The following is a 14,310-nucleotide window of genomic DNA, read 5'->3' as shown; positions in this document are numbered from 1 at the left end:
CAACCGCGCTCCTCTTTTGCGCTTATTTTTGAACATGTTGCACCATCTAGAGGCACTGCCGAGAAGTCCGCGCGTGGCCTCCGAGACGAAAATCATGGCACGTCATTGCCTGCGAACGCTGAGAATTGTTCCCTTGCTTGCCGCACACTCAGTGGCACATACTCGGTGACCCAAGTTGGTGAGAGGTTCATTGAGGAGTGGCACATACCCAGTGCATTCATGGTGCAGTTCACTAAAGCATTGGCATGAAAAACATTCATTGAAAAGCGGCACATACCCAGTGTATTGTGGCGCAGCCTGCTAAAGCGTCAATTTGTTGTCCTTGAGAAACCCTTGTGACGTGGGTTCGATTCCACTCAGCATCTAAGAAATTTAAGGGATCTTTTTCAACATTGTAAAATGGCACAATCCCAGTGGCTAGTTCCGTATTTACTCGAATCTAGGCCGACAGTACCGTGCACCTCATGCTTTCAAACAGAAATACAACTTTCTGTCATTTGGAAAAACGATTTCCTCCCGCTGCACTGAAGTTGCGTTGAATAAAAAAAAAGTCGCAGTTTCATCGAATGCGATAGCAAATTAGTAGACCGCTATACGAAGTAAGGATAGCAGTTTTATCGGCCGTATAAACTTGCAAACATTCAATAAATTAACAAGCGCGGTGTCGCGCGCACGAGCAAACATGAACTCATCTCGCTCGTTGACCGCGAAAATGAACTGTCAAAACGCTCGAGCGAAGAAGTGCAGCGAGCGAATTGACCTTTGTGCTAACATGCCTCTCGCTTCAATGCGACCTATAAGCAGCGAAAACATGGCGCGCCGCGGACTTTCCCCGTCGCAGGTTGCTTTCAAGATAGGGCTAAGGCGATCATATCGCCGAAGTCGATCGTCGCAGATCTTCGGTCCACTGAAACCGTTCGACATTGCTTTGCTGGTGAAAATCCTCTCCTTCTGTTTGTGCCGTCCCAACCGCAAGTTTCGGATTCTCCGAACGCCCGTGATGCGGCCCGATTTCCGTATGTCTCCGCACACATGATCACTTTCCTTTTAAATGCGGCATCATGATGAACTCGGTACTTCATGCTGATAGAGCAGACGCAGAGAACGTGAAGATGGACGGTAGACTTTTACCTAAGCACGTGTACTGCAGCACACGGAGGAAGCTACGGTAGCTAGGCTAGAAAGTAGCTAGACTCGACGCACGTGCGAGGCGGCCATTTTGAAATGCCGACGGCTATATGGTAACGCAGATGTAGGGTCGTGTTCAAAGTGTGCGTTAGATTCAAGTAAATACGGTATTCGTTAGAAAGCGGCATAAGAGTGGCATCGCCTGTTTGGTGCCATTACGATAACACCCCGCCGCACGCCGATGTTACACGATACCGATATGACACAGGTCAAAATGGCGACGTCCCTCGTGTACTTCAGTTGGCTACTGGCGCGGCCAGCAGTGGCTGGCCGCGCCAGTAGCCACTGACTTTTCTAGATGGCGCTAACTGTGCACCATATTTTTCAATTTCAGTTAAAAACTGGCGAGTTTTTTAAAATCCTCGAATCTAAGCCGACCCTAGAGTTTCGTATATGATTATTTGAAAAAAGCTGTTGGCCTAGATTCGAATAAATACGGTACCTTGTTACCCAAATTGGCATCAAAGATGGTCATTGAAGAGCAGCACACACCGAGTGGCACATACCCAGTGCTCCAAGTTGGCTTCAATGTGTTTCTTCGAACAGCGGTACCTGCCCAGTCCCGCGCAGTACCTACCCAGACAGGCACATATGTACACATTGCCACATACTCACTGACCCAAGTTGGTCCGACAGTTGGTTTCGAACCTTGTTCCCTCAGCACAGCAGCTCGGTGTGCTACCAATTCGACCACGAACTACCCAGTGATCCAGGTAGGCGGGAAAACAGACACACACACACAGACCGAACAAGAGAGATTGAGAGCCCCCTAGAAAGTCCGTGAAGTACCCTTATAATGCTATAATACGTTAAAAGGAGGGAAAGGTAGCATGGCAGGAGCGGCATTTGACTGGCGATAGTAACTCCATTTTATGGGGTGCGTTCAAGAAAATTTTATGAGAAAATATTCATTAATTCACCCTCTTTAACCCTTTCAGGGTCAATGACGTAAATATACGGTGCCGCGAACAAGTCCAGAATGGCCAATGCCGTATCTTTACGGCACCATTTGTACGTTTAAAAAGCGCGTTTAAAAAACTTTTTCTTGCCTGGCATGTGCTGCCACTATGCGGGAATACAGGGAATTTTTTTCTCGCCCCTCTCTCTTTCGGTTTTTGTTGTATGGTTTGTTTGCTCCCACGCGTCTACTACTGCTCACGCATTGGCGTGGGAGCGCAGCGATTAGTTTCGGGTTTTGTTCCGCGGGCGGTTTTGGCTTCTTGCGCTCGCAAAACTGATGGCTATCTCATTACTAATCGCTTAAAGGGTGAGCGCCTGTTACTTCGATCGTTTATCGCTCACAGGGGTGCGCATACGAAGGATGCCGCCTTGCATGTGTTTCCTTTTTTGGAGACTCGCTAAAACTAATTGCCTCTGGTTGGCAATGAGATGAAGGATTAGCAGAAGTTTGCCACACGTTTTGCTTTTCTGGCGGGCGCGCAACCATACAGTTTTCTTGAGTGCGCTCACCTATGCAGTTCGATTACGCTATGGACGTGCGCGCCGGCTGCTCTGCAGCAAATGAGTCGAGCGGCAATTCCTCCGATGCGGACTACTGCCCAAGTGCCAGGTCGGAACCAGATTAATTGGATGTGAGCCCGTTAGGAGTTACTTACCAGCTTGGACTCAGAATCTAACGAAGGAGCAACAAAGCGTGCGCGGCATGTCGATGCTGACTGGGTCAAAGGTGACTTTTCTCACTCCTTGTTTGCATTTGGCGCCACACATTCTGGACAAGTGTCCAACTCTACATTGGCCCCAGACACAAAAGAAGACACAAACAAGCACGCAAAACAAAAGGTTCATGTGCGTAGTCTGCCCCGAAAGTCACAACTCGGGTCGTGGCAGGAGGAGATGGACGTCGCAGAACTTTACTGCTTTCTAGCTGTTTTGCTATTGATGGGCCTGGTGCAGAAAAATACTCTCAGGGAATACTGGTCTAAAGATACCATGTTGGAAATTCTGTTTTTCCGGTCAGTCTTTTCCACCAACCGCATTTGTCTATTGATGCGAGTGCTGCACATCAGTTCGATCACAGATGGAAAAGTCCGCCTAAGGGCAATCAGACCAGTGATGGAAACAATACAAGAAATATTTGCCGCACTTTTTGCTCCTTTTCAAGACTTGTGCATAGACGAGTCTCTGATGCCTTGGAGAGGATGCCTTGCTTTTTGACAGTATATTTCTTCTAAGAGGCATCGGTTTGCTGTAAAGCTGTTTGTGCTTTGCGACGTCAACACAGGCTACATCTTCCGGTTTATCATGCACACCGGAGCTACTATAGCTGTGACCATATCGAAAGAGCTAGGATTTACAGGCTCTGTTGTGGTGGAGCTGCTTGGAGACTTTCTCGGCAGGGGACATTCCCTGTTCATTGATAATTGGTATACCAGCCCAGCACCATTCGAGTTCCTCCACAGCAGGCAGACAAGTGCTTGTGGAACGGTGCGAACGAATAGGAGGGGCTTCCGAAGTTCGCAAGGAAGCTTCAACAAGGGGAAATTGGTAGCTTTCATATGAAACACCATGCTGGCCCTGAAGTGGCATGATAGAAGAGATATGCACGTGCTGTCGACAATGCATGAAGCGGAGCTTGCCAAAACGGAGAAGGTGGACTGGAGGACGGGTGAAAAGAAGCCGAAATGCATGTTGACATGCAACTGAGCTTTTCTGAAAGTATTAAAAAGATAATGAAGTGGAATCGGAATTTTTTATTTTTTCTTGCTTGCTCGACATATTGCTGCTCAACGCATTTGTTCTCTTTCGTGAGAACACCGGCTCGACAACAAAATATGCCGAGTTCAAACGGCTAATAGTGAGCCAACTCATTGAAGAACATCACTCTGAGAAAAGCAAACGGGGAAGGCCAACTGGAGAAAATCCTCTGAAGCTGACAGTACAACACTTCATTCAGAAGTTGCTCACACCACAGCTCAGGGAAGCAGTACCCAGAGGAGATGCCACGTCTGCGCCAATGCCACTCGGCGGCAAAAACGTCACAAGGACACAAGGTACATGTGCGTTGACTGCAACAAAGCGCTCTGTGTGGAGCCATGCTTCAAGGACTACCACAGTGCTGAAGAAATATAAGTGTAAGAGCAGGAACATTTGAGACTTGCGAAATATTCTCGTATGCACATTTTTCTAAGCCTTTGAACTATGTGTATAACAATGCATGAAATTTTCCATTCTTGTTTATTTCATATTGTTGTTGTTACTCATGAATGAACACTACATATATTCCAACTGCAAAACATTTCTTTTCTCACTTTACGGTCACCCTAAAAAAATTACGGTAAATTGTTTTCAAAATAGTTCGTCTGAAGAATTTAAATCTACAATAAAAAATTACCCTGGGTAGTCGCATATGGCGAAAAAAAAATGGACCCTCGAAGGGTTAACACAACTCATTCCATACTTTTCTTGATAGGTCTTGGCTGCTTTAAACCCCACTTATAAAGTGATCCTCTTTTTGCAAACCTTTTGCAAGTCCTTGGAGGAAATTTATATCTAGCTACTTCATCAGAAACTGGCTAAAGAGTTAAACCAACTTAATGAATTGGCAAACCCTCTCCACTGCCAGCTGGCTATCTGGATCTTCTGCAAAGCGCATTCACTGCATGCTGACCCAATTTGGGAACTACAGTACTAATTAACTTTTCAGTGCTTTTATGCTGTACCTATATTTAATAAGATATAGCACGGGCAGCATGTTGGACAGTCCAAGAAGTGCCCTAAGCAAAAGTCATGATCTACGTTCACTTGCATCCTTTTTAAGACCTACTGTACCTTCTGTAAAAGGTATAGGTTCGGTGCAATTTTTTAGCCCCCTCTCTCATAAACTTCTAATAATTCATTCACAACTTCAGTAAAACCTCGATAATTAGAAGGCCGCCAGACCACGAAAATTCGAATTAACTGAAATAAAAAAAAAACAAGCAAGAACTTGCCACAAAAAGAAATCACGTTTATTTTTCATGTCCGAGAAAGATTACTTGAAGTAATGCGGGATTACTTGGCGCGCTAGTGCACCGCCCCAAGTGCCATGTTCTCCAGCTGGCTCACAACACGTAGCATATATATATCACCCCCGCTGCACTCAACAAAGCTGTGGACGATGTTCACAGAATTGATAACCACCGCTAAAGCGGGCGCTCGCACGCTTGACTCCGAAAATTCGGACTTGCTGCATATTCCTGACTTCAAAAATCCACTGTCAAGGTTCCCATTGAGCTAATGCATTTTTGCAAACGCTTTTTCAGACGAATTGAGGCCCCAGAGTGCTATTTTCCGGACTAAATCGCTCATTCCTAGCCACGCTATCTGATCTTGGAGGCCGCCATGTTGATTTTCTGCTGACTTCGCTTCCAGTGGCCCGCTCTATAGCCTCCATTATTAGACCGTTTATCCGATAAAGCAGTTGGGAAAGGCGGCAGCTGCAAGATTGGGAGGCGGACGCTATCAATAGAGAGTGCGCGCCATTCTCCAGTCTCGAAGGCAATGCCCGCTCTTTCTTGGCTGACAAAACGCTCCAGAGGACGGCACTTTTCTATTTTATTTTTGCGGTCAGCATTATCGTCATACTCATTTAATGTGGGATCTGTCATTTTTTTTTCTCTAAAGTTTTGGTTACTATTTTGAACGTGGTGTGTACACTGAGCAGATGTCTCGGAGACATGTCTCGGTGCTCTGCGCCACCTCCTGAGCCTTCGCGAGAGCCAAGTGGTGCGAAGCTCATTTCTTCGATCTCCATAGCAAACTCCGTTGCAGGAGATCACCAATGCGGTGACGCTTGTGTTGACTGTACCCGGAGACGTCACTCTTGCGCAAATCCAAGCAAGTCTGATCCCCTCCAAGCGTAGTATAAGGCAGGGCATTATTAGAGATTTTTTTTAAGCCGCACTAATCAGAATAATAATTTTTTGGTCGAACGAGCTTTTCGGACTATTTTTAGGTCCCTGCGACGTCCGGAAAATCGGTCGTCAACTGTACGAAGCGCCCTAACCTAAGAGTCGCACATTGCTGGCAGCGAAAAACTACAAATTATCCAGATAGAGCCGTGCGGGCTCTTCAAATTAACCGAAATTTCGAATTAACCGAGTTTGAATTATCGAGGTTTTACTGTACGGTATCGGAATACAAGGGATGTCCTTCTCTCCAAGTACAGTGCTAGCCCAACAACTCCAAATGAAATGTGGACACTGTTTTTGCAGAGGCTCCTGGTCCCATAGACAACTGGTGCATCTGTGCTGCTCCCAGAGGTTCAGGCTCCCTACAGCAGAGCTTGCGACCTGGTAAGATCTTTTATGTGCCTTCCTTTTGGCAGAATGCTAACACACTGTAATGCAATACCTGCCAGAGTGACCAAAACCTGATGCTTTTAGGAAGTGCTTTTAGCCAATTTCGCTTCAACCAACCTTTGTGCGCATCCCTAGGGAGTGACTATGGCTCCCTCTCGGAGGCCATGTGGCAGTTCCTGCAGGGCAGCTACGGAGGGGGACCGCAGGTTGTCTTGCACACACGCACTGCAAACCCTCCTAGTCAGCCGGCTCCGCCAGGTGAGGCAAATGCTATATTGTATGTAGTACCAGGGGGGAGGGGTCTCTATCTCTGAAAGGGGCTCTGAAACACTTTTTAATCGAGGTCAAGAAATGCATTTGACGTTAAAATACACTATTCGGAGTGCGTACAGGTCCTTGAAACTCTTGAAAACCCTTGAAATTGAAAAGTGCGTTTTCAAAGCCCTTGAAAGTCCTGGAATTTTTTTCCTTCCTTGAAAATCCTTGAATTTCTTGAACAATGCACTCCGATATCGACATTGCAACCTCCTTTCTGTGGTAGATCGGCGTCAAACTCCCCATTTCTGAAACAATACGCCGGTGTGAGCATACATGGTTGAGCTTTGTAGAACTCCGCGGAAAAAAATAAAAGGCTTCACCGCGTCAAACCGCAAACGGAGCGAGAGACTCGTCTCGCGCTTCGGGGCTGGCTTGGTTGGCAGTGCTTACACTGCTTTCCTCACCCTATCGTTCGTTTCACTCCTCGCCTGTCGGTCTGCCTTGTCCCACTTTCACTCTTGTGCGCGAGGTGAAGCTAGTGAAGCTTGAGAGCTATAGTGGAGCAACTTTACCACTGGTGCTCAGTGCCTTTGGGTGGAGGTTTGTTATATTATTTATGATAATATAAGTGCAATAACATTACTGCATTTTCCGTTCTATAAGTCGCACCTTTGTATAAGACGCACCCCCCTCAAAACGGCAGTTTTTCCCGAAAAAAACAGTATACAAGTCGCACCAGTGTATAAGACGCACATGTTCTTTCGGGAAGCGATTTAAAAACATTACAGTGACGTTTTACTCCGTGAACACGGGTCAGACGCAAGCGTATGGGTGCCATATATTTCCACTCCAGGCGCATTTCTGCCGTCGTGGTTACCGTGATGTTCCGTATAAAGTCCAAGGGCGATAACATCGTCCCCCCGCGCTGTATGCTGTATGTGCGAGTGAAAGCCTGCGACGGCGAGCCGTATCGCACACAAGGGAGAAATTGGGAAGGCAGCCCGGGAGAGAGAGGGGGGGGGGGGGTCTGCCTGTACTCTCGCAGCAACTGCGTAGTTTGCACAGAGGCGCGCGCCTTGTCTTGACAGCGATCTGCAGATGCGACGACTTCGGGTCAATCGACTCACGGTCGGCTAGCCGCCGCTTGTGTTGCTGCTCCATCCTTCTCGCACGGCGTTCGGGAACTTGATCACGAGAACCCGGCACCTCAATAGCGCGCACAGAACCCATAGCAATTAAGTCAACCAGCGCGCTTCGCGTGGCCATAACGTCGGATCCGATTTTGACGGCTGTTTTTCCGGGGAAAAAAACGTACATAGGTCGCACCGTTCTATAAGACGCACCGACGAAAAATTAAAGAAAAACGCGTCTTATACACTGGAAAATATGGTATGCTGAATGTTTTGGTAATGTTTGATGAACCACGGCCGCTGGATAAAAAAAAAAGGTGCGGCCTGCCGCGTCGGGCACGTTGCAATGGGAGTGAATGTGACAGCCGTAGTTGCATTGTCGGCCACTTGGCTGGGCCGAACGGCGCTAGCCATCGGTGATGGAACGCGTCGGCTTGCACGCGCGACGGCGTTCCAAGCGTGTTCCTGACGGATTTGCTATGCCGATGCTAGACAACAGCCCCCCGACGTGTGGCGCCGCGGCGGATCACGCCGTTTTCAATGCACGCGGCAGGCCACACCTTTTTTTTATCCAGCGGCCGTAGATGAACCAACCCAGCTAATGCTGCCGAAGCCAGAGCAGCTGTTGTGAGTGTTCGTTGTGTTAACTTTTAGTACTGCGGAATTGAGAAATGAAGACAAGGCATGTTTTACAAAATTGCAATATACATCTATTTCCTACAATATAATGGATGTGTAGCAAGACTACACCGAATGGTTTGGAAATGTTCGGTAAACTTGCCCAGTTATTACTGGAGAAGTAAGAGTAGCTGTTGGGAGCATTCATTGTGTTTTGTGAACTTCTTTTTTTTTTTGGTATTGTTGTGAATGAACTTGGAAAGTGATCAAGGCTAGACATTATTAACATCATTGGGATATACATTTATTTCTTTTTATTTTAGTGCAATAACCCTATGCTGAATATTTTGAGTATTTTTGGTGAACTTTACCCAGCCTATACCGGAGAAATCTCAGCTGCTGTTGTAAGCGTTAATTTTGTGTTGTAATATTGAGAAGTTATCAAGGCTAGACATTATTATAATTGTGGTATACATTTATTTATTGTAAGTGCATAAAACTAGTCACTTTTGGAAATGTTAGAGTAAAGAAATCCTACTTTGGATGCCGCTTTGAGTCCTTGAAAAACCTGTGACAGGTCCTGGAAAGTCTTGGAATATCCTTGAATTTTTGCCTTAGAAACCTGTACGAACCCTGCTATTTAACACAGCCAGGAGTTGGGCGTGCACTGGCAAGCGTACGTCTCGTCTGACCTTAAGTTTCACGTGGTTCGAGGCTAGTTGAGACACAACGGCTACCACACTGATAAGCACTGTGGCCAAAGTTTCATTCCCACGCAGGTGGGCGTGACCAAGCGTTCATAGATGAAGTCGGCAATAGTACGATAGTCATACTTCCGGAAGGACGTACTGATGGAAATTCGAAACGCACATCTTTGCTTACTTCAGCCTATTTATTAAACTGCATCAACACATATACACAGTAACAGTAGGAAGAAGCGCACTGATCCAAACACCCTTCTTGATTGTTGTCAGCTATTGGCCAATAGCAGCCATGTATGGGAATCTGCTGTATGACGAAATATGGCAGCCTGACAAGATTGAGGCGAAGGCTTCTGGTAAGAAGAGAGTGTTTGAGATAAAATGCTGACTTTGTGCTCTGCTTGTGAGCTCCACGTGCCACGCATGCCTGCAAAGTTTGGCTGAGATGTTCACAGCAACGTATGCTATCCACAGAAAGTGGTTTTTCACTATAGCCGAGCGGTGGTTCAGTACCCCTTTAGAAGTCATCTTTTTCTGTGCTTTCTAAACGTTGATCCGTTTTTAAACTAAAAGTTGAACTTAAGCATCAGTTATGTTATTAAGGAGTTTAAGATATAGAGGACCCAAAGTTAGGGGACGCTATCAGCCAGGCATACAAAACGCAGAGAGTACAAAAGAACAAGAAAGCCATACGAAGGAGTTCCGAGTCTTTGGGTTTACAATGCCATTGGGGGCACTTTTTATGAATCAGTAAGAGGTGATTGGAAGATTGGTGGAAGAAAAGTATGGAAATGATTAACAACGGAGGCCTACAAAAACAAAATACCCAATGGGGGTTCAGAAAGTTTGGTAATGGGAATTCATGTGTTTTTTTATCACAGGTAGGACATTAGGCAATATAATAACGAGCTTGGTGGCGCAACCCACCGCCCCGTTCCAAAGGGCATGCTCATAGGTCCATCCGTCCTTGCTAATCATGCACAGAAATCTCAGTTCATGATGCAACTAAATTTGAGGAGGGGGACACCTTTGTGGGATTCAAAGTAGTATGGTTCTGCATTATACCACTTCTCAAGTTTGCAGCGTCTCATGGTGAACACTTGCTTGGGTACGACTGGACGCACATTCTTAGCAGTGAGGATGTACATCAAAACTATTTTCTGTGCAGTACCTTTCTTTACCAGCTGGTTCGCTGTCATGTGTGCTGTCAGTGGGTCGACTGCAGTGTACATTTTCTCTCAAACATGTGATCTCTTCTGGAATGAGACCTGCACCAGAAAAATTTGTTTAGAATTTTAGCAGCTAATAGCAGATAGAGTGCACTATTATAGATTGTTTGTTTGGGTTCTCTCCCTTAAGCATTAAGGGCATGGAAACACTGGCGGTTGGACTTCCCTTGCTTAGTTGTTGGAGAGACATGGTTTAAGCATAAAAGAAAGTGGTTTTGATTATACTTTGCACCTTGCATAAGTATCGATTGAAGGAAAGGGAAGAAAGTGTCTTGGAAAGGGAAGGTATGCTATGAGGTGCAGAAGCTGCAACTGATGAGAGAGCTCTGATTTCATTGCAAAAGCAAGAGACTGCAGGGCCACGTGATGGCCCTCTATACCGGCCACATCCACTCCTCATAACTTGGTACCTCTTCCTCGTAGAGGTAATTCATCCTTGTTATTCATGTGCTTGGCAGTCGGCATGGGCAGATGTGGCCATTGCTTCTTTGTATATTGTCTGCATCATTACATTTTTGTACTTTTATGTAATTATCAAGCTAAGAAATTGTCTTGGTCACACATTTTTATTCTAGTCTGAAACAAGTAAGAATGTGTTCACGTTTAGATGCATTAGAGTCCAGATCTATTATACTAGGTATGCCTTAATAAATTATAGAATTTCATGAAAGCAGTGCCGCCTTCAATGCTGCATTGCTTAGACATGTAGGCTGCTTACAGATAAATTATTCTTATAGCGATGGAACCAACACTGCCACCATTTTTCAAATGAAACTTTTTAAATTAATGTGTACCACTGCATGGTTTCCTGTGAAGTGTAGCTGCCAGTAATAATTCTCATTATTCCCCAGTTGCGTAGATGGAATTAGCATAACTGTGATCTTCTCTCCTAGGTGCGGCCAAGCAGACAAGCAATGAGGAAACTCCCGAAGAGTCCTTGTAGGCAGCAACCCTTGGCAGCGCATTTTTCTTGTACATAGATGTCCACAATAAATCTACACCGCAGATTCCTCAGCACATAGCAATGAGTGTGCCTGAATTTTCTTTCCCTCCCCTCTTTCTCCTATTCCTTTTAATTTAGTGTGATATTATTGGAACTGAATGACCACCTGTTCATGGCAAACTCATGTTCTTAGTTGAAGTGGGAGGTGTACAGCTCGATAAATCCTGTGTGACAGTGTCGGTGCTGATGGTGGAGACCAAACAGTTTCCTGATTAACTGAAGTGATTGATTGGTTAAAGATAAGATTGAGACTTGTGACAAAATCTCTCTTCTCTGCTCTTAACTGGAGCATGCTGGGACTGCCACATATGTAGTCTGTGCAGTGTTCAGGTAGCTTAGAATTGTCATGCTTCCAGGACACTTACCCGTTGTGGTTGCTCAGTGGCTATGGTGTTGCGTTGCTGAGCACGAGGTCGCGGGATCGAATCCCGGCCACGGCGGCCGCATTTCGATGGGGGCGAAATGCGAAAACATCCGTGTACTTAGATTTAGATGCATGTTAAAGAACCCCAGGTGGTCCAAATTTCCGGAGTCCCCCACTACGGCGTGCCTCATAATCAGATTGTGGTTTTGGCACGTAAAACCCCATAATTTAATTTTTTTCCAGGACACTTGGAGGTAAGTTGCAACAAGGAAGCTCCACAGCTACAGTAGAAGCAACCGTGAAATCAAGAAAAGGTTTAGCGATCCATACTCTAATAAAAATGAATTTGCCTTGAAAAAAAAACAGGCGTACTTGCGGCCATATGTTTTCTTAGTATCGATTCTGGCATCGCTGGCAGTGCCCTTGGAGCCATAGGCATGCACAAGATATTTCATTAGGGGGGGGGAGGTTCCCCAGAGCTCCCCCCCCCCTTTCTATCAACGCACTCCCACTGATGTCCTTCCGCTCATATTGTGGTGCTGAGACGAGATATGGTTATGAACCATTTATTTCAACAATATTGAATTGTAACATATACAAAATATTAAGCAGTTGGCTTCACTTCCTTGTGAAACGTCCGCAAAGAAAGGCAGTCCCTGCACAGCTGAGGCGTCAGTGACACAACGCGCGTACAAAGAATTTTTATTCTTTCTAAACCAGAGAAAGATACGACACATATGCCATCTTTAACAGCATGGAATATTTAAAAATATTGCCTCAACGTGACTCTGCTAGTATGGAAAATATAGTATACATACAGGGAAAACGCATGGGTGCACCTACACATGGCGAAAGCTGTCATATGGCGTCTGCAACGTTCATGCAGAGGACAAAAAACGCCACCCAATACACAACGTAATAGCTACGCTTAAAAGCACGAGAATATACCGCAGATTAAAAATACGAGAAACAGCAAGTTACAATATTTAGTAATTATTGAAAATAAACGCTATGACATGCCATTTTTTTTCTTCTGAGCATCCAAATGTACAGTTGATAATCTTACTTTCTGGTGCTTGATAGAAACATGTAATAGAAACAAGGGCTATAATTACTTTTTTTGCACAAGATAACACGCACGCATTATGTCATGCTCAACAAATATTATACAAACTAATGGATATGTTATGTGGTGGTAAAAATATTTTATGACTAGATTATTAAAAACTTGTAGCACGTGGGAGATATAGTACTTTTCGCCAATCGTGAAAAGTCTAAAGCAAAAATCTACGCGATTTTGTCGCGAACTGTTCTATGACTGACTCAGAACTTGTTGACAATGCAATCTGTTGCTCAATGAATGGTAAAAGCAGCCACCGAAGCCGGTCATGACTCGTAGTTGATCTCACCTTTGTTTTCACAATGGCGAGCTTTGAAAACGCCCGCTGGCATGAGCAGCTAGTGACGGGGACAACTGCAAAGCCTTTAAGGATTTTAAAAAAGTCCTTATAAACTAACGCTCCTAGGCCGTTTTGTTGCAATCAGTCTAGCCATTCATTACAGTCACCGAGCTTTATGTGCTCTGTGCTAACCTGTGCCTTCAGTAAGCGGAGCTCAGCCTGCAAGCTGTCAGACTCCACGTCAAAATACTTAGTGACAATGTCTATGTCCTCGTCATTGGCAGTGAGGTGCAGAATGTTCATTATCGCAGATATGAGAACGACGGTCTCCTGCGTGAATCTTGCCTCAATTCCTTCAACGAAAGCATCAAGCATGGGGTAAAAAACGCTGACGCAGAGTTCTTCCTCCTTTGTTTCGTGAAAAAACTGACTGGCGAAGTTCACGTCTGTGCGTCTAGACACTTTCCTCTGTCTCACAGCAGGAATACTGATCCTGCGAGTCTGGCATATCTCCGTGGCACCTTGAAACACCTTTGTAAATGCACTCTCATCCAGCCTCATTTCCTTGAGAGCTTCTTGGAGATTTTTCACTCCCTGGAATGCAGTAAGATTTATTTTTGGGTCCTGGAGCATGCGGCTAACCTTGAGGACCATCTGCAGCACAGGATGGGCCATTTCCATACAGAATTGAAACTTGAAGCTTTCCAGTTGCATGAGAAGTCCTTTTGCTTTTGCTCGTGTTTCTGAATGCTGCGTGTTTTCCATGATTTCCTCTACGGCTTCTACCAAGGTGCAGTAGTTATCCCGCACTGCTTTGACGGCTTCTGCCCGGCAAGCCCATCTGGTTGTGGACAAAGATTTTAGCGTCGTTAGACCTGTGCCTAACGCCGAAGATATATGCTCAAAAACTGCGTTACAAACTGGGCTAGATTCTATGAAGTTGTATGCTAGCTGCAAGGGGCCGAAGAAATCAAAAGGAATTTTGTTCTAGGCCAATGACAAACTGGCATCAACGAGAGCCAGATTCAAACAGTGAGCGTAACAATGGACGTATAATATTCTGTTGTTTTTCTCTTTGCATTTGGCTTGCACCCCTGAAATGTGCCCTGACATGGCAGC

General features: G+C 45.5%; 1 protein-coding gene across 1 annotated transcript in view; it reads left to right on the top strand.

Annotated features, from left to right (window-relative positions):
• LOC119436302 (ubiquitin carboxyl-terminal hydrolase 20-like) overlaps positions 1-11,449 on the top strand; it is a 91,639-nt gene extending 80,190 nt beyond the window's left edge. The window contains 3 exon segments of the mRNA XM_049656845.1: positions 6,402-6,482; positions 6,624-6,746; positions 11,318-11,449. Coding sequence (XP_049512802.1) covers positions 6,402-6,482; positions 6,624-6,746; positions 11,318-11,367 — 254 coding nt within the window. The 3' untranslated portion in view covers positions 11,368-11,449.
• Positions 11,450-14,310: the final 2,861 nt, after the last annotated feature.

The sequence above is a fragment of the Dermacentor silvarum genome, chromosome 1 (genome assembly GCF_013339745.2).
Source record: "Dermacentor silvarum isolate Dsil-2018 chromosome 1, BIME_Dsil_1.4, whole genome shotgun sequence".
Lineage (NCBI taxonomy): Eukaryota > Metazoa > Arthropoda > Arachnida > Ixodida > Ixodidae > Dermacentor > Dermacentor silvarum.
This window is presented reverse-complemented; position numbering and strand designations above follow the sequence as displayed.